Below are 27,161 nucleotides of genomic sequence, written 5' to 3' on the forward strand. Positions count from 1 at the left end.
TATTAATGTATTGTGCAATTAATAGTGTGTGTTTTATATTATTAATATCAGGTTTATAGATAATCAAGTATTAATCATTATTATTTTTAATTATTTTTGGGAAATAAATCAAACAATACAATTGTATTAGAATGTGATTCAGAATCGACTCCAACAGCCTACAATCGAACAGTTTAAGTTCAGATTGAGAGGGCGGAAATACACATTATTGTTAATACGACATTTATTTATTTATATATAATGTATTCACTATACTTTTCCCTTAAGATCTACATAAGATCTATATAATTTATATCACACCTTTATATAAATGCATAATATAAACACTATAATGTAAAGAATTCAGTGGTTCAATTTCCATTTATAGTAATATATTGTAAATAATAAATGCAAATAAATTATCTACAGCCCATACAGACTGATCGCTGTACATTTTAATACATAACTGCTGTTTTTTAATGAATTATTGCTAAAATCATGCATTTAATGTTCGGTGTGCAAAAGTAATGAAACGTTAAATACAAATATTTTTTAAAATCTTTTGAAACCAGTAAAATATGTATATATTAAAATAATAAAACGCAACGAGTGTTTATTAAGAATTATTAAGAAGAAGCCATGAATTCAAAAATAAATAAAGGACACTTACTTTAAATTAAATATTTTGTAAGCGAATAAAATAATGCTTAATTTGAATTAAATATTATGTTAATAATAGGTTAATGTATGTTTACATTTAATTCGATATTAAGTAAATAAAATGATATTTGATTTTATTAAATAATATGTGAATAATAGGTTAAATAATGTTCCTATGTTAATAATAGAGATGTTATTGTTATTACATTTAGTGTGAAGTATTTATTTAAGTATTTATTTTGTGCTTATTGGGACTTTCACTCTTTTATAATCCATTTATTTTAATCTTATTATTGTTTTTAATATTATTAATGTGTTAATTAGCGTGAACTCGACGCCGGTTAGCTCTTATAAAGCTCAGGTGTGCAAGGGGGGGCGTGGTTTTGGCTGCAGGTTGGGGCGACGGGCAGCATGCGGGCAGTGTGTGTGCTGAGCGTGACCGCGTGGGTACTGGTAGAGCTGATGCATGGTGAGAGAATAACGCACACACTCTAGAACTAAAGTTAGCTTTTATTCACTCTTATTGTTTAATTTTTACAATCCACCTTAAATGCTGCAGCCTCTACAATCGGTTACACCATTTAAGGTGGATTAAAACCGTAAGCTAGCTAACTAGCTTTCCCTCCCAGTAATAATAATGCTTGTTATGAAGAAAATGGCATAAAACATTGACTGTTGATTTACTAGTGGTTATTGTTGTTTTTTTTTATCAAGGAAATTGGTCACATTTTTGGGTTTCTTCTTTTTTTATTATAATAAAATGGCTAAATAATTATTGTAGTTAAATTTTAAGTAAAAAGAATTAAGTTAATATGTAAAAAAGGCTTGTTTAATAAGTTAGTTTTATTTTTAATATTATATCAATAGTAGGCTAAATAATTATTTTTAATGTAATAAATGAGTAATTTATTTTATTATATTTTGTGTAATTTCTTTATGTTCTGGGCACTTTTATGGCACACTAGTATTCTATAGTATTATGAAACTAGCTTTTTACTTTATTTTATTTTTCCAGTCCACCCTAAATGCTGCATCCTCTGTAATCTGTTGCACCTTTTAAGGTGGAATTGGATTGTTAGCTGGCTACTGAGATGAACTAGACTTTTGTATATATATTTTTTTCTAAGGCTTGTTATGAAGAAAATTACCATGAAACATTGAAACTGCACATTAGACAAAATAGGTGTAATATAGCAAGTAGTTATAGTAATTTTTAAATCTTCTGTGGGTTTCTTTTGTTCAACTCATTTGTTTAACTCATTTAAACTCCTGCACTACCCCTCTGTTTTCAGTGTTCACTTCTAGGAGTACAGTGTCCCAATTTTTGTTAGTATGGAGGGGTAGGTTAAGGTTTGGAGAAGTGTTGGGGCTGCATGATCCTTTAAACTGAGATTTTTCAGAGGAACACTTCAAAAAGAGGACTATAAAACACTGGAACGATGGTGCAGCACAATCCACAAATAAACTAAATTAAATGTTTAACATCTAATCTAAACTCCCTGTTGGAACCGCAGGGTTTGATGCTGCTGGTTTAGAGTTATATTTATCTCAGTTTAATGAAGTTAAAGCTGTTTATCTCCTGTTAGCTGCTGCAGATGACCCGCCGCGCTGTCGTCTGGGCTTATTCCAGTGCAAGGACATTTCTGACTGTTTGCTGTACGATCACGTGTGTGACGGGGAGAAGGACTGTCTGGACGGCTCAGATGAACAGGACTGCATCACAGAGTGCACGAAAGGTCAGTCTGACCCAGTTAATCACAACACATTAATTAATTTGTCATTTTTCTGTTATTTAAAGAGGATGTATTGTGCAAAACTCACTCTTTTAATGCTTCTGTATTTCCTTTTGGATCTCTCTGCACTTATAAACACTCAAAACACACAAAAAAAATCCATCTTCTGTTTTCTGTGAATCAGCTGAAAGAGTTTGAGAGTTTGGTGTCAGGAATCATGTGCTTCTATGAGCCATTTGGATGCTCCTCCCTTATTGTGATGTCACAATAGGGAAACTCTTGCCCCCCACCAGAGCCCTGCCCACTAAATCAGTTAAGGAAACCTTTCTGTTTTGGTCTGCTAGTTTAGAAGCTTAGACAGTAAACAGGATTAACCAGCAGACTTTGTCTGAGGGAGGGATCTGTACGTACTGTCTATGGCAAGCTAACCCCGCTGACTACTCTGCTCCACACCCAGAGGGCGAGGTCAGCAAAAGTTTATTTGCATAAAAGGGACAGAGCCCTTAAACGGCTCATTCTGAAATGAACTAAAACTGGTGAGATTGGATTTGAGTTGGGAACATGTTTGGTATAGCCCATAGTAATCCATTGTAACTTGTGTAAAGGGATGCAATATAAGTCCCCTTTAAAGTGTCAGAATATCTGTAACTGCAATGAATCTAAAGTTTTAGTTTTTTTTTTATCACTGCTACAATATGCTTAAGTATTTAAGTTTCTATTGGTTTGTGATTTTTAAAAATAAATATCTGGTAAGTAATTTTAAGAAATCATGGTTACACCCACAGCTCCAACCTAAATTCTGATGAAGGGACCTCCTACTGGAACTGTTTTATTGTTTTAATTCTCCACTATTCTCATGCTGTTGTTGGGTTAACAATAAATGGATGTACACAGAACAAAATTGTGTACACAAACACTATTGATTTACCAATATATGAATAAACATTTATATGCGTAATGTAAACAGTACTGCATACAGGTAACATGCATGACTGTGAAGAAATGCATATTCGTGTGTACATCTCTTTTCCTGTTCCCAGGTCAGTTCCAGTGTGCGCATGGGAGGATGTGTATAGAGCAGAGTGAGGTGTGTGATGGTGTGGTTCAGTGTCAGGACCGGTCTGATGAGTTGGGCTGTATGAAGAAGGGGGAGGACTGTCAGCATCAGTGTGGAGAACGCTGCCTCCCTCAATCCTTCATCTGCGACGGGCAGACGGACTGCGCAGACGGCAGCGACGAGGCCCAGTGCGGTGAGAGCTCATTAATAATCACCTCTGAGTTTTTACATACACTTCATAATCAGATTTCGTTCTTTTTTCTTTCTTTTTTTTATAATTTTATTTACATTTTTTCCATTTTCTCCCCAATTTACACGGCCAATTACCCAACCCACTCATCAGGTCTCCCCCTATCACTAGTGATGCCCCAACACACCAGGAGGGTGAAGACTATCACATGCTTCCTCTGATACATGTGAAGTCAGACTCCGCTTCTTTTCCAGCTGCTGCTGATGCGACTCGGTTCTGATACATCAGCTCACAGATGCCCTGTGCTGAGGACATCACCCTAGGAATGATGTGCTCCCTCTGAGCGCCGGCAGCTTGATGGCAAAGCTGCATGAGCGGGGGTTTGAACCTGCTCATTGTGGCAGCGCTTTAGACCACTGGACCACTCGGTGCCCCATAATCAGATTTCTAAAGAATCTTCAATCAACACATTTACAACACAATATTGAGTGCTGAGCCGGACGAGCAGGGGTTGTGCCTGACTGCAGTGGATGTGAGGAACACTCTGCGCAGAGTCAACCCACGAAAAGCTGCAGGAACAGACAACATCCCCGGCAGAGTGCTCAGGGAGTGTGCAGACCAGCTGACAGATGTTCTCACGGACATCTTCAACATCTCCCTGTGCAGCGCCACTGTCCCAACGTGCCTCAAGTCCACCACCATCGTCCCCGTGCCGAAGAAGTCCACAGTGTCCTGCCTCAATGACTACCTTCCCGTTGCACTTACACCCATCATCATGAAGTGCCTCGAGAGGCTAGTCATGAGGAACATCAAGACACAACTGCCCTCTTCACTGGACCCCCTGCAGTTTGCGTATCGTCAAGACAAAGGAAATGGTTGTTGACTTCAGGAGAGCACAACACACCCACTCTCCACTCAACATCGACGGGTCTTCTGTGGAGATTGTTAAGAGCACCAAGTTCCTTGGTGTCCACTTAGCAGATAACCTCACCTGGACCCTGAACACCAGCTCTACAGCCAAGAAAGCTCAGCAGCATCTCTACTTCCTCTGGAAGCTGAGAAAGGTCCGTCTCCCTCCACCCATCCTCACACTCTTCTATAGAGGGACCATTGAGAGCATCCTGAGCAGCTGCATCACTGCCTGGTTTGGGACCTGCACCGTCTCTGACCGCAAGACCCTCCAGCGAATTGTGAGGACAGCTGAGAGGATCATCGGCGTCTCTCTCCCCTCCATCACGGACATTTACACCACCCGCAGCATCCGCAAAGCAACCAGCATTGTGAATGACCCCACTCATCCCTCACACAGACTGTTCTCCCTCCTGCCTTCGGGAAGAAGGTACCGCAGCATCCGGTCCAGCACGACCAGATTCTGCAACAGCTTCTACCCCCAAGCCATCAGACTCCTTAACTGCAGAGACTGAACTGATGTTTTTTCTGTACATGCACACACACTCTTACCCCACTTACCCCAGAAAATGGAAAGCACTAAAAACCCTACTACCTCACTGGACTCTATTGCACACTGTGCAATAGAGTAATTACTACCTCACCTGGTCTTTTTTGCACACTGCAAAATTTGCACACTGTCTTTTTATTTATTATTCTTTGTCTGTATGGTGTTGTATTGTCTGTCTGCACTTTTGTACTGTTGCACTATTCTGTCTACACTGTGTTTATGTGCACCATGGTCCTTGGAGGAACGTTGTTTTGTTTCACTGTGTACTCTGTATATAGCTGAAATGACAATAAAAACCACTTTGACTTTGAGTAATCAAAATCCGAAAATCAGATTTTTGCTTTGCATAAATTAATTTCAAGCCGCAACATGATCTTGCATCAGCTAGAATATGAAGATTATTTAACTCCTTCAGTTAACGCATCGCTCCCAGAGTGTTTGTGTGGTGTTTTACAGTGCTCCATTAAACACTGCTCACTTATTTGCACTACCACACTCTGTTTTCACTCATACACAGACTCAAACATCCCAGAAGGATAAAGAAATTACAAAAAAGTATCTCACTTTAATAAAACTTGTTGCTGTCTTCTATAATAATAATTGGATTAAATTACTGCAGTAATTTGATTAAATGCATGTAAATGCACTCGGAGTTAGCATCCAAAAACTTTGCTACTCCTTCTTTTTACCTATGGGAAAGCTGATCTCTTTCAAATAGATTTTGACTACCTTTGACCTGAGCAAATCACAACACTCGATTTCAGCTCACCCTAATACTGCCTAGCCAATCACAGCTGCTTTAAGTGGCCATGCTTTTAGTTGTCTTAGTTGTGCATGTTTAAACTATTGCTGATTGCAGAGAAAATACTTTATTTTTTATACTTACTTTATATATTTATACTTTATGATTGTGTTGTATTCCTACACACAATTAGCAGCTACTGCTCAAAGTTCAGTGTTGAAAAGAGAAGCTCTGCTCTTTTCATTCATGAACACTGATATGTCTCTCTCACTCTGTGTCTGTCTCACTCTTTGTCTGTCTTTCTCTCTATCAATAGGAGACTTGACCTGCAGTAGTGAGGAGTTTCAGTGCGGTGATGGTGGGTGTGTATCAGCCGGTGCTCACTGTGACGGACACCGGGACTGCAGCGACGGCTCGGATGAGCAGAACTGCTCTGATTGGACAGACTGCAGCGGCACGGTGAGTTCACTTTTCACTTTTCTAAATGAGCTAATACAGTTTATTGAAATCAAATAATTAGAAAACACTAGAACTCAGGGAAGTGTTTAATAGTGAAAGTAAGAGCTTTACCAAACACACAATGCAGTGAAGGGAACTGAACTGAAGAGGTTAAAGAGATTAAAAAGCTTTTATCAGTGAGAATAACCAGCAAAAACTGCTTCAGTTTACGAGAGTGTGTAAAGAGATTTGCAGCACTGCATAAAGTCTTCTCCATTCCATTGATCCAATCAGTACAAGATTTTGGGGAGAAATTAATGCGACATTAAGTTAAAATAAAATCACAATGATTAAGTATTTTATTTTCTTATATTTACTCAGCGCAGTAGCTGTGTACCATAACTACAGGTTCACTGTGTGTGTTTGTGTGTGTGTGTGTGTAGGAGTGTATGGAGTCTGCGGGGGTGCAGTGTGGGCAGTATCAGTGGGAGTGTAAGATACAGAAGCAGTGTGTTCCTCAGAGCTGGCGCTGCGATGGCACCGAGGACTGCACCGACCAGAGCGATGAGGCGGAGTGTGAGTCAACACACACACACCCTGCAAGTTTTATGTGTTGCATCCTGGAAAAAATGGCCAAATCCTGTCACTGCCAAACTGCTGATTCTATCTTTGACTCAGCTGGTGTTTGAGGATCTTCTTGGGGTATTGTATTCTTGGGACGGCCACTGCACGTCTGCCTGACGCACTTTCTGCTATATGAAACTTAGTCTTCAGTTTGGAGAGACTGTGATAAGGGCTCCCTCTAAATAATGCTTAAATATTTTGGGGGGGGTTTGAGGAACACCAGCTTGAAGTTGCCCTATTGCACAGGCCCTATCCAGATCAGCCAAACCTGGAGCAGAACCTACTGACCACTGGAGCCCCTGGGGAACCAGAAACTCCTCTAAACAAGTCAATATAAATGGGGCAGAGAGGATTTGGCCAATATTTCATGGGTGTAATCCATATACTCAGATCTGCTGCACATCAAAAATGCATAATCTTTACAAATGTGGCTCCATTTGGATTTCCAACGCTATAAGATTTATTGCCAAATATGCATTTCTTTATATTCCTTTGTGATTGTTTTCTAAGTTTACTTCTGAAGACAAGATAAAGGTAATGTGATTTGACTGGCTGATTCATACAGGTTAAGTGATCTAGCTTAAAGCACATAAATTAATGAAATATTATAATCAGGACGTCCATGTGTTGAGTGTTAAGTGGCTAAAAGATGATGATGATTATGATAAAAACAATAAAACATCTTTAATTTAGTAGTCAGATGTCTGTGTTGCAGGTGAGCCCGTGTCCTGCCTGCCTCATCAGTTTCAGTGTGGGAGCTCGGAGTGTGTGGACACCTCCCTCCTCTGTAATGAAATCCCAGACTGTGTGGACGGATCAGATGAGGGAGGGGCCTGTTTGACGGACAAGTGCACAGGCCAATTGCAGTGTGAGCAGGACTGCTATAGCACACCCACAGGAACAGTAAGTACCCCCCATTTCCTCAGCTTCTCTGTGGTATATTTTATATATTTCCTTTATAATAATCCAGTAAATAATTTAATGTGTTTTTGCAGTCCTGCTGGTGCAGGGAGGGCTTCAGGCCTGTAGGTGGCGCTGGCTGTGTGGATGTAGATGAGTGTGTGGAGACTCCGACGGTGTGTTCACACACCTGTATGAACTCAAACGGCTCGTTTGAGTGCACCTGTTCACACGGCTACAATCTGCAGGCTGATGGACGCGGCTGCACCGCCTCAGGTCTGAACCACAATCTCAACCACACAATCTGAAGTGGTGATTTACCTGGATACAGATCCTCTTTTAGAAAAAAAATTACATATCCATCTGCAATTTTTATTTTACTGCATCATTTGTATAACAGTCCCTTACACTCTCAACCTAGAAATAGAAATTCTCCAAAATTACCTAAAAATAAACTCTTTACTGTGACTTTAATGGAAAGTTAAGAAGGTTCATCTCTCCCTTGTGAAGTTGCCATTTTGGAGATGCACGTTTTTCATTGGACAGTGGAGATTCAAGGTCCCCTCCTGATGACTTGTGTTCTGTAACTTCATTTATCACTCAGTCAACCATTATTTTGACTCGGAAGTACATTAAGGACAACCCTCATTTTGAGTGTACCCAAGCAAATAACTACATTGTCATTTTAAAAGAACAATAAATAAAAGGGGGGAAAATGGATAAATAAAAATAGAATTTCAATACAAATAATAATAATAATAAAGAACTTGGTTTGATACAAATTAAGATCAAAAGAAGATGAGTAATACAATAAAAGTTAAAATTAAGCTAAAACTAACTTTTTTACGTAACACAATAAATACAAATAAATTAAGTAAAAAAAATAAATGATAGAAAGAAATAAAAGTAATAATAATAAGACCATTTTTACCTTTTTAAAAAGGTAAAAAGCAATAGTACAAAACTATTTAAAAAAAAAAAACGAAATTAGGACTGTTTTGTCCAATCAGAACAGTGGAATCTGAAGATTGAGTACAATGCTGCTATGTAGTGGGTGGGGTCAAAATTACAAAACACAGGATTTAATATATAGACTGTTTTCTTACACCCTTAATTAAAACAATATTAGGAATATTATATTATCTGCTGCTAATGAAGACCCGTGTGTTCCAGGTGAGACGTACCTGCTGGCTGCTGTCCAGTCCGAGCTGCACCTGCAGGACCTGCAGACCTCCAGCCTGAACGTTCTCTCCGCAGGAACCCAGCCGGTTCTCTCTCTGGATTACGATTGGCTGGAGCGGAGGGTGTACTGGGCGGAGCCGGAGGCCGTGAAGTGGATCAGTCTGGACAAGCGGAACCAAGGAACTCTAGTTAAAGGTATGCATTTTCAGCAAAATGCATTCTGGTTCTGCTACAGCTGCAGAAAGAAATCCTAATCTTACAGGAAACACTGAAATATATGAATTATATTATTCATTTATAGTTGCCAAATATTGATGCATCTCAAAGAATTTGCATATTTATGTAGTTATGGTAGGCGAATTCTTGTTTTACTTTACTTTTACAATTATATTTTCTTTATTTTGTCTTATAAATTCTTATTTTATGATTATTTTATGATTTTTTTCATCTTAGAATTTACCATTTTTTCTTAACATATTTTATTCTTCTATATAATATTTTTATTAATATAGAAGTAAATATTATTATTTACTATTTTGTTCCTTATTATTTCTAATTTCTTATTAAAAGTTTGAGTTTTGTATGAGTGTGTGGTGTGTGGTACATTTTCCCCTGGTTTGTGCAGGTGTTAGGGTGCAGAGTGTGGCACTGGACTGGGTGGGGCGGAGTCTGTACTGGATGGACGGTATGGACGGTCGGATCAGTGCGGTGGGGCTGCAGGGGTCCGAGCCTGTCGTGATCCTGGAGCTGGACGTGGAGGAGCCGCAGGTTCTGGTCCTGCTGCCCCAGAAAGGGTGAGGAATCACCCCCCCCCCCCCCCCCCCCCCCCACCCCTCTCTGTAATGTAATGTATAGATTGGTCTGTGTTCTGCTGATGTCCTCGATGTGCTTGTTGTTGAAACAATAAGAACATATATCTCGATATGATCAAATTGATTATATCGTCCAGTTCTAACTGAAACTCTAGAATAGTCTATCATGTGATTGTATCACACCTGGCTAACCAGTCTCCTGTAGTAACTGGGAGGACGTGTGTCCTGTGTCAGGCTGATGTTCTGGTCCGAGGCTGGAGACGAGGCTCTGATAGAGAGGGCAGGGATGGACGGATCAGACAGACGAGTGCTGGTGTCGGAGTCTCTGAACCGGCCCGTGGGTCTGGCTGTGGACCCGCTGCAGGAGCGCCTCTACTGGACGGATGAGGCACTGCACTGCATTGGCTCTGCCACGCTGGACGGAGGCGACGTTAAGGTAGAGTGATTCTCTGGGGATTCTGGGTAAAGAGGCCAGGTCAGCTGGTTAAATGCCTGCTGTGCTGTATCAGTGAGTGTACAGTTCAGATCTCTGGCTTTCTAGTCTAAAGGTTGGTACCTCTGGTCCAGATCAGTTAATGAATTTGTTTAATAGCTTTTTCCCGCCTTGTCTGCTTTGATTGGTTGTTTTTTCTCCTGATCTGTGAAGATCCTGCAGCTGGTGGACAGCCCCCAGCCGTTCTCCGTGTCGGTGTTGGGCGATATGGTTTACTGGTCAGACGCTCAGAGAGGAACCATCCAGAGAGCCGATAAACTCACCAGCAAGCAGCCAGAGGTCCTGCTCACTCGCCCTGGACAGACCCTCCGCCTGCGGGTACGAACACCTCCCCTCAGCCCTTTAGTGATCAGTTCAGATCAATAATCACTAACAGCATCACTAACATGACCTCCGTTCATCCTGTAAACAGGTGATTCAGCAGGTGATGCAGCCTAGTGTGAAGAACCCGTGTGAGGCGATGCTCTGTTCTCACCTGTGTGTGTTAGCACCTGGACTGAAAGGTGTGTGTAAGTGTCTGTCTGGATTCCTGCTGGGAGAGGATGGGCTCACATGCTCTGAACCCCAAGACTCCGCCTTCCTCCTGCTGCTGTCCCCCACAGCTGTTACACAGGTAAACCTGAATACCATGGATACCATGTCTGAACGTCACAGGTACCCCCCCCTCCCCAACTCATGAATACTACATGTACCTTCCTCACACACCTGAATACCACAGATAACCTGCCTACACTTCTGAACATCACCTGAATATACTACAGGTACCCTTCCCCTCACTTTCCTGAATACTACAGGTACCTTCCTCACACACCTGATTACTATAGGAACCTTCCTTGAACACCTGATTACTGCAGGTACTCTCCTCAATCACTGAATACTTACTACAGGTATCTTCCACACATCAGAAATACTACAGGGACCTATGCCCCCACAACTGAAAACCAAGGATTCCCTCCACAAACACATGAACACTACAGGTACCTCATACACCTGAAAACTACATATACAATCCTCACACACCTGATGACCACAGGTATACTTCCCCACACACGTGAATACTACAGGTACCCACTTACCTTGATACTGTGTCTGACTTCAATATTCCAGAGAGCCCTACCAAGTTCCTTATGCCTGCTCCCTGGACTCTGAGGAAGCCTAACATAATACAGACCCTGTCAAAACTGTCGAAGCAGAATATGTCTCCTCTTGACTACTTGTCTTCATATGATACAGTCAGACTCAGTTTCCCAGAACATAGATTTGTATTTACTGATGGATCAAAAACAGAGGCTCACGTGGGTGCTGCTTTTACCACCACTGATCACTGTGACAGCATCTGCCTCCCATTTCATGCTTCAATATACACGGCGGAGGCTCATGCCCTCCTCCTGGCTGTCAGATATATATCTACTAGCTCCTACAAAAAATTTATCTGTACAGACTCAAAGTCCTGCATCACTGCTCTGGAATCTTTGAACATGGACCACCCAGTTCTCCAAGAACTACTAGCCTCAGACAGAGACCTCTACAGCTGGGGATTTTACATTCTCTATTGTTGGGTTCCTGGACATCGTGGCATTGGGGGCAATGAAAAAGCAGACATTTTAGCAAGGGAAGCAAGAAACCAGGACCTTTCTTGGAACTATGTCCAAATTACAGATGCCTACTATCTCGTCGACTTTCACTGTAGAAGAAAATGGCAAGATGAATGGCCCAGCACTCCACAAAATAAACTGTATGAAATATCACCAATCATAAATAGAAAATGCAATATGGACTTCCCTAATAGACAAGAACAGACAGTCATGACTAGGTGCTGAATTGGACATACTGCTCTTACCCACAGTCACCTCCTGGTTGGCGAACGGACTCCAGCCTGCCAGTTCTGTGATACTCCTCTAACAATTAAACATATCTTAGTAGACTGCCCTGCACTTTTAACCACCAGAAAGGACTTTTATAGGGTTACAAACGTGAAAGAACTGTTTGAAACGATTCCACCAGCTAAAATACTTAATTTTCTGGAAGTCCTTCATATGAAGACACTAATTTAAGACTGTGATGCTCAAGATATGAACATTGTTGATGCCATAAAATAGCCATCATGTTGCTGATATGGCACAAAACCCAAACAAACAAACAAACCTTGATACTGCATTAGCCTCTCCACATATTGAAATATTACACATACCAACAGAAATCAACTGAATAACCCTGAAAATACCACAGATACCCTCTCCACACACCTGAATAACACCTGTGTTTATTAATTCTGACGTTTCGTGTTTCCTGCAGGTCAGTTTGCAGAGCCGGTTCGGGCCAGTGGGTCTGCAGGACTGGCCGGAGCACCGCAGGGTTAAGCTGCCCGGTGTGACTGAGCTGAGGGCTCTGGACCTGGTGGTTCCGGATCAGGCTCTGTACGTGTGGGACGCGGGTCGAGCGACGGTGGGACAGTTCAGGGTGAGGGACTCTGTAGCGTCTCGACGCGGGACGCTGTTCACTCTGCTGAAGAACACTCTGAGCACCATGGCGCTGGACTGGGTCACTCTGAACCTGTACTGGAGCAGCAGAGGTCAGCCGGGCCTGTGGGTCACCTCGCCCAAGATCTCTCAGACCGCCGTGATCCTGCAGGACGAGGTCCTGAATGTCAGCTCCATCACCCTGCAGCCGGCGGCAGGACGCATGTGCTTCACCAACAGCGCCCGACACGGCAAGACAACGCTGGAGTGCTCCCACATGAACGGGCAGAACCGGATCACCGTCTGGACCAGTGCCGTTCATCCGGTCTCACTCAGTCTGTCCAATGAAGGAGACGCACTGTACTGGGCCGATACCAGTGAGTGACTGATCCAGTGATTCTTTACTAGATTCATTTTAGTGAAGGCCTTCAGTGAAATTTTACTAATAGTATAAAGCATAGTATAAACACACATTCCAAACAAGCGATTTCGTCTAGTCTCAGAACAATTCTGAACGATTGATTTCGTCTGGTCTCAGACCCTCATTCTAAATGAGCGGTTTAGTCTAGTCTCAAACCCTCGCTCTGAACGAGCGGTTTCGTCTAGTCTCAGATCCTCATTCTATATGAGCGGTTTCGTTTAGTCTCAGATCCTCATTCTAAATGAGCAGTTTCATCTAGTCTCAGACCCTCGTTCTGAACGATTGATTTGGTCTAGCCTCAGATCCTCGGTCTAGTCTGACACTCAATCTAAACAAGTTATTTCGTCTAGTCTCAGAAACGCACTATGCATCAGTTAATATCAAACAGGAGTTAAATAGAATTTAAAGGTTCTTTTATCGGTGTCTCAGCTGTGTTTTATGGTCTGATCTGTAGGTCTGGGAGTGGTGGCCTCAGTTGGGATTGATGGTTCTGGATATAAGGAGATCAGAACAGAAGAAGGATTGGTGAACTTCGCTCTGGCTGATAAAGTTCTGGTCTGGATCACCAGAAGAGGTCAGCAGGTCTTATTAATAAATGTTAATATTTAATCTGTGTGCCCTGTAGTTTAGGCGGTTTACTATAAATGTCTTTTTGTTCTGCAGATTCCACGCGGTGCTGGTTCAGTGACCAGCAGGGGGAGACGCTGTGGTTTGATGTGAAAGCAGAAGTAGTGGATGTGAAGGCCTTCAGTAAACAGAGCCAGAGAGGTATTTCCTCCATTCACTCCTGAGAAAGTTTAGATTTTATACATTAATATAGTATAGTATTTCTCTGTATTAATCAGATTCTTCATTAAGTGCCGCCCCCTGCTCTGTCCTCAGGTGTGAACTCGTGCTCGGGTGGTAACGGCGGCTGTGCTCAGCTGTGTCTGGCTGCCCCCGGTGGGCGGTCGTGTGTCTGCGGCCGCGGGTTTCTCTCCGCTGGTGAAACTGACTGTGTGCCGGACCCCCACTGCCCCCCGGGGACCCGGCCGTGTGTTACTGGAGGCGACTGTGTTCCTCAGAAGAGGTTCTGTGACGGCCAGCCGGACTGTGCTGACCAATCAGACGAGATCTGTGAGGACTTTTCTGTATTTACTCTTTAAAACAGCAGCCTGACACTAACACAGGGAGTGAAGAGGAGTATAATGCAGGGCAGGGTGGAGTTAAAGCAGCAATCCATAAGATCTGAAAGCAGTTTGAAAAGAGTTTTCCTGAGTTGGGAGGCTACAGAATATACCAACATTTACATGGAACAGCTTTTGTTTCTCTAAATGCCTTCAACAGAATTTATTGAATGTTGCTTCCCATTTTTCAAAATGTATTTAAATTCTCAATATGTAATGTGTTTTAAATGATTTGGTATCTACTAGGATTTTTTTTGTAAATCATAAATTATTTAGCAACCTAAATCTTTTTATCTACTATGACTTATTCAGTATTGACTATTTCAGTATCTATGAGGAAATATTTGGTAACTTATTCAGTTTTTACTAATTACTTAAGCTCTGGAAGGAACTATATTGTATCTACTGTAAATTACTATGTTCTAGAAAGTACTGCTAAATATTTCACTATGCACTAGATTATTATTTAATTGACTACTATTTACATTTAGCCTGTATGAGTATTATTCAGTACATCACTGTTTTATGTAATTGCTCTCTACAATTTAACAATTTGTAATTGGCTGATTTTAATTGATTTGACTGTCTCAGAATAGAAGGTGTGCTATTTGTCTAAATATTAAAGTATTGTTTTAATATTTAAGCTGACATTGATAAATCAATTAATTATAAAGAAATGCTAAATTATGATTATTAAAATTGAACTTCTGGTTAATGTGCTATTAAAATACATCATAGCATCCACCCAGTGACTGCCAAGAAGAGCTTATTAATTAATTAATCATTGATTCACTTCTAGTTCAGTAAATGTAATTTTTAGGGGCATTATGGATTTTATCTAGATAGGTTAAACTTTTTTTTTTTTTTTTTTTTTTTAATCTGTAAATAGTAACTGCCTACAAGATACAAATCAAAGTTATGAAGGACACAGATTTTACTCTGTATATCTGTTATCTAAACAGATTCCCACTAATACAGTAGAGGGGGTATTTTTTGGGATTTTGATATTCAGAATGAATCTGTATTGTGTGAATATTTTTTGCACATCTTTTCGATCATGAAAGGACTGAAGCACTGCTTTCTCTCGTGGTTCAGGTACACAGGAGGAGGATGTGTCTTTAGACGAGGCCAAAACTAACATTAGCGCTCGGCCCGACGTTAAATCCCCTCCGGCCAGACCCAGAACCTTCGGTGACCCGGTTCTAGTGAAGAACCTGCAGCCAGACAAGAACCTTTCACACGGTCCTAAAGCCCCACCATCTCCTGCAGCTCCACCTTCCCCACCATCTCCACCTTCTCCAGGTGAGGAGGTTCTGGTGCCGGAGGTGGAGGTGGGGGGTGTGGATGCGGAGTCCTGCAGTGTGAAGCTGTGCGGGGGGAACGGGGAGTGTGTGGTACGGGACGGGGAGACGGTGTGCCGGTGTGTGGAGGGGTACAGCGGGCCGCGGTGTGAGGAGGGGCTGGGCGGACTGATCCAGGGCCCGGTGGTGTACGCTGCTGGAGGACTGTGTGTGGCCGTGATCGTGCTGGGAGTGACCATCGGCATCCTGCAGAAGAGAAAAGCTGCAAACAGGAGGTAATAAATTCATCACATCCACATTATAATCATTACAGTGCTGCTGGGTCGAGTAATGAGACAATATAACTGATTTATGAGATAAACCATTTTCATATATGTTTATTACACTATATAAGGCAAGTCGAAGAATTTTCATACTGGAAAAAAATACTTTTTATTATTTTTCCCTAGATCTTCAAACTTTTAAAATGGGTCAGATTGACCCGGAACATAACATACATTTTTATACATTATTTTAAAGCATTCTGCACTGTAGATTAGGTCTAAACTCATCCAAACTATGAAAGAGAACATATGGAATTCTGTATGGAAAAAAACTATTTTATACTTTACATTCTTCAAAGTAGCTCATCTTGTTTAGATCATTTTTACTCATCTCTGCTGGATTTTCTCAGTCAGATTTATGAGGTAGAGTCACCTGGAATTCAGGCTTTCAGTTAACAGCTGTGCTGAACTCATCAAGAGTTAATTACTTGTTAATTTCTTGTCTCTTAATAAAGTGTTTGAGAGCATCAGTTAAAGTAGTGAAGAGGTAGAGTTACAGATATACACTGAAAAGTGAATATTTGAGTAATGTTCGAATCCAGATTATGAGAAGCAACAACTACTAAATAAAGAAAAACTACTTTAAGAAAAAAATGGTCAAACATTTCAAAGATTTTAAAAGTATCCTAGACCATAGACCATCAGAAACCTTATAATGAAACCTGTTCAGTATTTACCATTTTAATATCCATGAGGAATCACGAGAAATAAGCTTTTAAATTTTACAGTATCCACTAAATGATTTGTATTAAATATTGTGTTAAATGTTTTTCAGTATCTGTTTAAGTAGCTGTAATGAATGATTTCAGGCAGGTGAGAGCAAGGGAGACCCGGATGCAGGATTTGGAGAAGAGAGTGGAGTCCACACCTTCCCACCACAACGGCAAAGACCACGAACACACAGAGGTCCAATCAGATTTAATACAGCCACTAATCAGATTAAATACAGTCAATAATCAGACTTGAGCTACAAAAACAGTATTTAGTAAAATAATTTAGTGAAAGGCAGATTAATGTAGATTTTACTGACCTCTTCAGTTGATGGTTTTACTGCTAACAGTGCTAATGCTATTGTTTTCTCTTTAACAGGAAGCGGCATCAGCGGATTAGCATTCTGAACTTTCTGTACAGCGTCTTAACCTTTCAATAAAAGTCGTAAATTGATCAGTGCTCTGTGTGTCATACATAGTTACTATAAATAAATAAAAAAGCTTGAATTCTGTATCATGCTGTTTCTCCATCAGCAGCCAGAGTCTGAGAGAGAGTACAGTAGATTATGCTTTTTTTCCCCTCTGAACTGATTCTTCACACTTCTAGTGTTAAAGATAGTTCATTTTAAATAGGTGAGTCATTGACCTCTTAAATTGGGGAGAAAGTTTGGTATAATAGAAATATTCTCTATATTTAAAGTCCTGTATTGTGATCTGTGGGTTGAGGTTGGAATTTTTTTTTTTTGTTGTTTTTTTTCCTTCCCCGCTGGGGTTTATAATTATGGTTGGAGTTGATTAATCTCTCCACTATCTTCTCAGGTCACCACAGATTTACTCACATTACTCATTCCTATTGCTCAACATAAGGTGGTTTTGTTTTAATTAAGTTATAATTGAGTGGGAGGGGCTTACAGTAGGTAATACCTGTAGCAGGAGGGGTTTAATCTGTATTGGGTGTGTCTTACCCTCTGGGTCAGGCTTAGTAACAAAACAGCAGGTAAATAAATATAATTGAGTAGATATTTTCTACACTCTGCAGTAGTAAGACCCTGTGAACCACCTCAGCTTCAACTGAAGAGACCAGATTAAGGAGCATCCCATCCAGGTAAACACTGCACAATTAATAGCTGCTTAGAGTTATATATTTAAATAAAACTATAATCAGTGGTTATCTATCGATAATTAAAAATTAATCTAAGAAATTGAATTTGGAGTTCAGAGACATGCACCCAAACCCTGTGTTCCTCTAACATGTCATTTAATAAAGTTTATACTAGTGTTATATAGTCAATTACAGGTATATACTCTCAGTGACCACGGACTAAGTTTGGTTTATTGTAATGTTTTATGATGTCAGTGAGTCTCTTACTTTCATTGACTTTTATATATTATTATTATTATTATTATTATTATTATTATTATTATTATTAAAAACCCAAAGTCAGTGGTCAGTGTCTACCAGTGATAAACTGTTTAGGTTTATTCTAATGTTATAAGGGGTTTGTTATAGATAGACGCTCGCTCACCTCTGGCTTTGTTTGTTTGGATTTAGTATTCTGTTATAAAGAGTTAATTACATGTATATACTCACTGATCACTGACTTTTTATTAATGTTTAGTTGAGTTTAGTATTCTAATGTTATATAGAGTTAATTACAGGTAGACACTCCCTAAACACTGATTTTATTTAGGTTTAGTATTCTGTTATATAGGGTTTATTATAGATAGACACTGACCTCTGGATTTGTTTATTTGGATTTATTCTAATGTTTTATATATAGTTAATTACAGGTACATATTCTCACTGACTGCGGACCTATAAAACCTATATAACCTCAGAATTCTAAACCTAAATAAAGTTAGGCGGTTAGTAAATATGTGAATTAAAGCAGGTGTGTATTTTTTTTTTTTTGGGGGGGGGGGGGGGTTAGTTTGTACAGTAATATGGATTAGTTGGAGCTCAGTGATGCAGTTTTTAGATCAGGCCAGTGAAGTGAACAGTCAGAATTGTTTTGACCTGTTTGTGGCTCCATTAGCTAATCAGCTTTGGCATGCACTTCTCCCTCCTAGTGATGGGGTGAGATGATATGAATTGGTTTGGGGTAATTGGCCTGAAAGTTGGGTTGAGGTTGGAATGTTCTCACCCCTGGGGTTTATAATTATGGTTGAAGTTGAGTTTACCATGGATTTACTCACATTACTCATTCCTATTGCTCAACATGAGATGGTCTGTTTTTTTAATTAAGTTATAATTTACATCATTAATCAGATCTGATCAGATTTCTCTGTTTTAATGCTTTTTGTACTTATTTTGGTCCAGGATGAAGATTTTAATCGTTCTAATCAGCCTGATCACACTCTCCTGCACTCTTCCAGTACGTATTATTCTTATAATTATTGGTTTGCCAAGTATACAGTTTGGTGGAGGGGGGGATCATTATGATTATGGTGTGGGGTTGTTTTTTTTTTTTTTAAGGAGCTATGCTCCAACCAGTTAAAAAAAAAAAAAAAAAACACTTAATGCTTCACCAGACCAAGAAATTTTGGGCATTTTAATGCTTCCAACTTTGAAAGAACAGTTTAGGGATAGATTCAAATGTATTGGCACTAGGGTTGTCACGATACCAAAATTTTGACTTCGATACCGATACCAACTGTAGTATCACGATTCTCGATACCAAAACGATACTTGGAAGAAAAAAAAACAATAAAAATATCTGAACATAAAATGTTTATTTTTGACTGAACTGGATTGAACACTGAGCAATCGGTGCAAACGTTTTTATTCTAAAATGAAACATTTGTACAAAAAAAAGTTTCGTTATTATAACCTTAACTATAACATAATTATCTAAACACTTCCTAAAAACTAAAACTAAAACCAGAGGTAATGGTAGCCTGACTATGTGAACCTGACGGGCGGGCAGAAGTTAAGTTCTGAATAAGGAAAATAAAGAGACAGAAGAACATTACAATGTTATGTTCATTTTAACACTCACTGCTCCGTTTTATTAATCAACCGTTTACCGTTTTTAATAAGCCCATGTTCAGTGTAACGAGCAAGCAGGCTACGTGCCTGACCACAGATTTGCGATGGAAACGCGAAAACGTGAACATCTTGAGTTCATGTTTCACAGCCAATGGGATAATGGAGAAATAGAGAAAAACACGGGTCCAAAACAAAACTCCTGCACACTCCTCTCCATGTTAACGTGATTTACTAGCAGTCGCTAGTAAATCTTAGTAAAGCTACAGACAGAGTGTATCTTGACTAACTCCACTAACCTGTCGACTTCACAGCTCTTTGTAGAGATCAGGGTGCTTGTCTGCTAAATGAATGAGCGAAATATGATCAGAATTATGTTAAATAACACTGTAACATAGAAGCATAGAACTATTATTTAATTAAAATGATTTTTAAGAACAGCTAAACACAGTGCTGCAAGTCAAACGCGGAGGCGTTCACGTGCGAGAGAGAGACACAGAGAAAGAGTGAGAGAGTGAGAGAGCGAGAGTGAGAGAGAGAGAGATTTGCGTGTTCTGATGTGAGCTACTCACAGGTAAAGGTTCTCTTTGATCTCCTTGTGCTCATATTCTAGTCCCACACATAATTCTGCAGCTCCCTCAGTGTTTTCTGTCGTATTTTGTGGTTAGCGCGAGCGCTTACAACTAACACCGCGGAGCGCGAGGTGCCGCCGCGCTTGTGCCGAATCCGCTACTGAATCCGACTCCCGCTTCGCGGACAAAATCGCCACAACACCCCCGCTGCGGGAGTGAAAACAGCGCTAATAAATAAAGTAGTTTAGTTTCACTTTCAGTTTTCGTTATTTTATTTAAAAATATAAATAAAAAACAGATGCCTACATCTCAGACTATTTTCCCACACTTCACTCCTCGCGCCCGTTTTGTCCACAAGTCGCGGACGAGAGACATCTGTTATTTTAGCCGTCGCCATTCTACACTCGCTGCTGCTCTGCTGGCTTGCGCGTGAATCGATTCATTTGTTCAGAACACTAAGTTTATCTGAATCCTGCCACACCGACTGCTGCGGTGTGAATCAGTTTTCTTATGAACTGAATCAAATCGCGCCTACTAATTTGACTCATTTGAAGCTAGTGACTGGGCTATATACAGTATCGAAAGCATCGAACGCTAAAGAACCGAATCGTTTGTGATGACGTAGTATCGAAAAAGAATCGAACCTTCGGTACACCGTGCAACTCTAATTGGCACAAACCACATTGACCTTTTTTGTGTTTTTTTTTTTTTCTTGAAGGTAATTCGCACAAAAGCAAGGCCTCGTCGCCAGATATCATTTGGTGGCATGTTCCCGTTCTTCAGACCAATCATGGGAATAAACCCTCGGCTCAACAACGTCAACCCAGTGATCCACATCCCAGATCCACCACGGCCTAGACCTTCAACCAATACAGCCACCACATATTCCCAACTGAGGCCCCCAGACTGTAGAGTTAAAGATCCCCAGAACCCCCAGAACCCTGGCGCCTTGTTCCTCATCCCGTCATCTGACCCCAGGGGCAGCCCCCAGGCCTTCCTAATCCCATCTCTCTCAGGCAACCAGAACACTTCCAACTCTTTTCCCACTCAAATCTTTGTCCTTCCACCATCTTCAGGTCAGAGCTTTGGGCCGGGGAGTGGACAGCTAGTACCTCCCATTAGACCAGAGTCCAGCTCCACCCTGTCTGGAGGACAAGCGCCCGTCATCGTTGTCCCCGGGGTCTTTCTCGCCGCGCCGGACAACCGGCCAGCCGGAGGAGTCTCACCGTGGAGTGGACAGTATCCAGGCAAGGGTGTACCGTACCAAAACGGGGGTCCACCGTTCACATCGGGGGGTGGCCAGTACCCAGCTGGAAATTCACAGTACCCAACTGGGGCTGGCCAGTACCCAAACGGGGGTGGGCAGTACCCTGCCGGTAATACACAGTACCCAAACGGGGGTGGGCAGTACCCAAACGGGGGTGGGCAGTACCCTGCCAGTAATGGGCAGTACCCTGCCAGTAATGGGCAGTACCCAAACGGGGGTGGGCAGTACCCAGCTGGAAATTCACAGTACCCAAGCGAGGGTGGACAGTACCCACCTTGGACTGGACAATACCCATCTACAGGTGGCCAGTACCCACCTGAGCAGGAAGATGCACCTGGTTCAGGGGGGTTAAAGAACTGGCAGTGAAGCCCTGGCTGATTAGGGTGTCTACAGCTATACAGACACACCTGAGAATATATACCCACAATTATAGATCATATTGTTTGATTTATATACTTTAGATTTTATGCTGCATTCTATTTGAACTCAGATTTAACTAAAATATCCACACAAGTTAGATTTCCTCTTGTTAAGTTCAGAGAATCTCACCAACCTTGAGTTCAGAATCCAAGATGGCCGCTCATCATATCAACAGTAGTACAGCAGCAGTCTTATACAGTTTATTATCAATACTATCTATAAGTGTATTATTACATCTTAGGTCTTACACATTACTGTTCAACTTCTGTCTGTGGAGATTAGTACATGCTGTTTAAATGCATGATGTACTGATTCATGCTTTATTAACTGGTAACAGCTAACAATGCTAATTTAGGGCAATGCTAACATGGGATGTAAATAAAGGCTCTTTAAATTTAAATTTGCCATAAAACACTGGTAAAAGCTATTTTAATTCAGGTTGGTAAACTCCAGTCTTTAGTTTTAAAACATCACTCCCGCCTCCAACATCCAAATAAAATGCAGTATTCTTTTATTTAATTTTCAGTCCAGGATTTAATGCCCCGCCCCCTTGTGGTTACAATAGTTTTAGTATTACTGATACAGCGAGTTTTTATTTTGTATTTTTTTTTTTGTGTCTATCTTCAAGATGAGTAATAAAAGCTAAATTTGGGAATCTGCTCTCTTGTACTCTAATCACTTAAATTTAGGATCCTAAAATTTAAGGTTAGAAATTCTTTAGTTGCTAAACTAGAAATATTTAAAATGTAAAATTTTAAATATTAAATAAAATTTTCTCTCAAATGTATGTACTTAAATTCACTAAATGTAAAAAAAAATTATAAAAATAAATGTTGTATTTTTAAGAATTGATACTATTGATAATATTGAAAAAACGAAAAAAAAAAACCTTTAGTAAATGAATACATTTTATATGCCTAGAGGAAACCAGTATAGCACTTCCAGTGTTTACCATCTAATGTTTTTTATTGTGTTTTATTGACTGTATTTTAATGAACAATACATGTTTGTCTATTTTAATTGTTGTTTTTTGCTCTTGTGTGTGTGTAAGGAGGGGGATCATAATCAAAATTCATAATAAAATATTTAATCTCAGTTTTGTTGCATAAATCAAACTAACAGCCGTCTTCTCATTTTTGTGATGATTTTATGATGAACAAACCAGAAGATCTTATCACATTACCACACATTAAAAGTGATTGAGACTGTGTTCAGACTGCCAGCACAAATCTGATTTTTGGTAAATCTAGATTGTATTCAGATTGATTTAAGACAATCTGAACAGCCAGAAACCACATGGACTCTGATTTGATATAAAAAAAGATGCAAAACTCTTTTGGAGGAGAACAATGATCTCATCAAATCTAGAGTGATGGAAGTAAAGGGGTCAAAAAAAAAGATTAGTTACAGATACAGACCTACATACCACAGCAACCCGTACAGATACCACAACACACATACAGCTCTGGAAAAAAGTAAGAGAGCATTTCAGTTTCTGAATCAGTTTCTCTGATTTTGCTATTTATAGGTTTATGTTTGAGTAAAATGAACATTGTTGTTTTATTCTATAAACTACAGACATTTCTCCCAAATTCCAAATAAAAATATAAAAATATTCTCATTTAGAGCATTTATCTACAGAAAATGAGAAATGACTGAAATAACAAAAAAAGATGCAGAGCTTTCAGACCTCAAATAATGCAAAGAAAACAAGTTCATATTCATAAAGTTTTAAGAGTTCAGGTTTTTAATCACAGTTTTTTATGCATCTTGGCATCATGTTCTCCTCCACCAGTCTTACACACTGCTTTTGGATAACTTTATGCTGCTTTACTCCTGGTGTAAAAATTCAAGCAGTTCAGTTTGGTGGTTTGATGGTTTGTGATCATCTGTCTTCCTCTTGATTATATTCCAGAGGATTTTAATTAGGGAAAATCAAAGAAACTCATCATTTTTAAGTGGCCTCTCTTTTTTTTTTCTAGCAACCCATGCAGGTACGTTTGTGATGTCCAGACAGGCAAATCTGATCTGATTACTTGTTAAAAACAGTGCAGAGTCATCTCAGCACATCTGAAGTCTGTCTGGATTTGATTGGGTTGCTGTTTGAGACTCGTCTGTATAAACCTGATTATAATGTTATAATTTTAAACCACTTGTAAATGTGGATTGGATCGGAAGCTCAGCCTTTTCTGTTTGTAAATCTCTCTTGACGTCTCTGGTCAAGCAGATTTTGGATCTCCGGGGTTCGTTTCTGCTGTCTCTGATCCGCTGCTGCATTGTTTCTCTGGTGGTTTCCGTGTCTTCGCTGTAGGCGCTTCGGGGAACATCAGTCTGCAGCTGGTTGTCTGTTGTTTTGTCCTGTTACAGTGTGATTAATGTGTTTATCTGAGCGGCCCTCGGGGCAGCAGGGCGGAGCTGAGGAAGGGTGGAGGCCCTGCAGGCAGAGAGGTGGTGCGGGGTGGTCCTCACTCGGGGTTTACGGTTCTAATCTGCGCTGCAGTCCTGTCAAAACTAACAAACAAACAAATAAATAAACAAATACCCAGTGTTTACTGGTGTCAGAAGTGTTTGGATGATTGACGGCTCTATGTTTAGGGGCTTTAATTTGTGGGTCCTCGCGTGCAAACCGGAACACCAACAACAAGCCTGATATAAAACACCCAGCCTGACTGCAGATGTGATATAATATTAGAGTTTATAAGAGCTGAGAGTGTTTATGTCCAATCAGAGGCCGGGATCTGCTGCACAGCACTGAGCTCACTGATGTGATTTACTCTGGAGAGAAATTGACTTTATTGGACGCGGGACATCAGGACACACAAGGTAATCACCCACAAATCTGCATTTTTATATTCTTTTATAGTTTATTATAGTTTAATATGATTTTCAGAGAACTTTTACAGGGTAATGAGTTATACACAGGTGGACAAAATAATAGAAACACCAGGAAGATATGTGTTTTTATTGGCAGGACAATTTTTTTTTTCCAATAATGTGCATCTGGCAGTGATCTAAGTTCTATTAAAATATTTCTAGACTGTGATTAAGCCTAAGTCTTAGACTACACAGCAGTCTGAATGGAGATTTTTCCATTGAAAGGACTAGTCTATAACTAGTCTTATTCCCTGTTTTAATAAATATGAATAATATTTCTACAGAAAGTGGAGATTTTACATCACTGTGTTAATTAATTATATAATAATCTCCAGGTCTTTCCTCACAGAGTTTAGTATTATATACAGTTCTGATCAGATCAGCAGCTGGTTTGGTGAATCAGAGTTTAATGATGGTAAAGCAGGTGATCTGCTGATGATGAAGTTTATAAATCCACTTATATGCATGTATTGAATGTGTTTAGTTGCATCTCTACTATATATATATATATATTGTGTTTATTTGCCATATATATACAGCTCTGGAAAAAAATGAGAGCACTTAAAAATGATGAGTTTCTTTAATTTTATCAAATTAAAAACCTCTGGAATATAATCAAGAGGAAGATGGATGATCACAAGCCATCAAACCACCAAACTGAACTGCTTGAATTTTTGCACCAGGAGTAAAGCAGCATAAAGTTATCCAAAAGCAGTGTGTAAGACTGGTGGAGGAGAACATGATGCCAAGATGCATGAAAAAAACTGTGATTAAAAATCAGGGTTATTCCACCAAATATTGATTTCTGAACTCTTAAAACTTAAATATGAACTTTTTGTTTTCTTTGCATTATTTGAGGTCTGAAAGCTCTGCATCTTTTTTGTTATTTCAGACAATTCTCATTTCTCAAATAAATGCTCTAAATGATGATATATTAATTTGTAATTTGGGAGAAATGTTGTCTGTAGTTTATAGAATAAAACAACAATGTTTATTTTACTCAAACATAAACCTATAAATAGTAAAATCAGAGAAACTGATTCAGAAACTGAAGTAGTCTCAGTTGTTTATATATTTATTATCTGTTTATTACATAATTCCATGTGTGTTTCTTCTGTGTGTTCCTCTATAGTTCTGAAAACATTAAAATAAAGAAAAAACATTGAGTGAAGGGATGACGAAACTATTACTCAATGTGAATAATGTGTATTTTTTTTCACAAAGAAAGGTGAGATGGAGGGGTTGAGGGCAGCGATTGTGCTGTTTGTGGTGGCAGCGTACACAACCTGTAAACCTGTGAGTGTCTATCTTTATATTTATAATAAACACTGTTCTAACTCCCATAATTCACCTGCACCCACTATTATCAGCCCTCACTACAACTCCCATAATTCACCTGCACCCACTATTATCAGCCCTCACTACAACTCCCATAATTCACCTGCACCAACTATTATCAGACCCTCACTACAACTGCCATAATTCACCTGCACCCACTATTATCAGCCCTCACTACAACTTCCATAATTCACCTACACCCACTATTATCAGACCCTCACTACAACTCCCATAATTCACCTGCACCCACTATTATCAGCCCATACTACAACTCCCATAACTCACCTGCACCCACTATTATCAGACCCTCACTACAACTCCCATAATTCACCTGCACCCACTATTATCAGACCCTCACTACAACTCCCATAATTCACCTGTACCCACTATTATCAGACCCTCACTACAACTCCCATAATTCACCTGTACCCACTATTATCAGACCTCACTACAACTCCCATAATTCACCTGCACCCACTATTATCAGACCCTCACTATTTTTCAATATAGTAATAATAATATAAATTATTATCTAGTCCTGATCACTGATCAATATTAACCCTTTGATGCTGATTGACAGATGGACTGGCCCCATCACATATGCGCTATTACCGACAGCCAGGAGTCCGCAGAGTCCAACGAGTCGAGTGAGGAGGGGCTGGCTCTGTCCCAATCCACCCCACAGCCCATGCTCCTGAGTACGGCGGCGCCGGACAGCGTGGAGGAGCCGGAGGTCAGGTCCGAGGGGCCGGAGGTCATCCACAACACCACAACCAATCAGCCGGCTCCGCCACTCGCTGACCCCACCACATTCGCCCCGGTTATCAACGACCTCACCACACCCCCACCCCTTATCCCAGATGCCACACCGGGTCCTGCAGGGCCGACGGACCCCAGCGCAGGAATGCCGAACCCCCCGGCCGTGACCACACCCCTGCAATACACCACCCCCCCAATCACCACCCGTCCCCAGAGCCGCGGAGACGACATCTAACCACCCCAACCACAACCACAGCGCTAAAGCTAATGCTAACCATCTCCCCACAGGGCCCTGC

At 40.3% G+C, this 27,161-nt stretch overlaps 3 protein-coding genes across 3 annotated transcripts; all 3 read left to right on the forward strand.

Annotated features, from left to right (window-relative positions):
* Positions 1-1,032: 1,032 nt before the first annotated feature.
* On the forward strand, positions 1,033-17,103 carry lrp13 (low-density lipoprotein receptor related-protein 13). The gene is made up of 19 exons (XM_022686820.2): positions 1,033-1,108; positions 2,226-2,375; positions 3,413-3,622; positions 6,137-6,279; positions 6,702-6,834; positions 7,598-7,785; positions 7,878-8,058; positions 8,956-9,159; positions 9,590-9,758; positions 10,011-10,212; positions 10,423-10,587; positions 10,682-10,882; positions 12,565-13,105; positions 13,604-13,723; positions 13,813-13,917; positions 14,032-14,265; positions 15,411-15,891; positions 16,749-16,845; positions 17,029-17,103. The coding sequence occupies exons 1-19, from the start codon at positions 1,051-1,053 to the stop codon at positions 17,047-17,049; spliced, it is 3,603 nt and encodes a 1,200-aa protein (XP_022542541.2). The 5' UTR covers positions 1,033-1,050; the 3' UTR covers positions 17,050-17,103.
* An 87-nt stretch (positions 17,104-17,190) lies between these two features.
* On the forward strand, positions 17,191-23,009 carry LOC125786824 (calcium-binding protein P-like). The gene is made up of 3 exons (XM_049470390.1): positions 17,191-17,754; positions 18,970-19,024; positions 20,926-23,009. Exons 2-3 carry the CDS (start codon positions 18,971-18,973, stop codon positions 21,838-21,840), a joined length of 969 nt encoding a protein of 322 aa, XP_049326347.1. The 5' UTR covers positions 17,191-17,754; position 18,970; the 3' UTR covers positions 21,841-23,009.
* Positions 23,010-24,605: 1,596 nt separating this feature from the next.
* LOC111197442 (uncharacterized) lies at positions 24,606-27,100 on the forward strand. Its single transcript, XM_049470854.1, has 3 exons — positions 24,606-24,717; positions 25,993-26,064; positions 26,687-27,100. Exons 2-3 carry the CDS (start codon positions 26,002-26,004, stop codon positions 27,098-27,100), a joined length of 477 nt encoding a protein of 158 aa, XP_049326811.1. The 5' UTR covers positions 24,606-24,717; positions 25,993-26,001.
* The last annotated feature ends 61 nt before the right edge of the window (positions 27,101-27,161 follow it).

This window comes from Astyanax mexicanus, chromosome 22, assembly GCF_023375975.1.
Source record: "Astyanax mexicanus isolate ESR-SI-001 chromosome 22, AstMex3_surface, whole genome shotgun sequence".
NCBI classification, from domain to species: Eukaryota; Metazoa; Chordata; class Actinopteri; order Characiformes; family Acestrorhamphidae; genus Astyanax; species Astyanax mexicanus.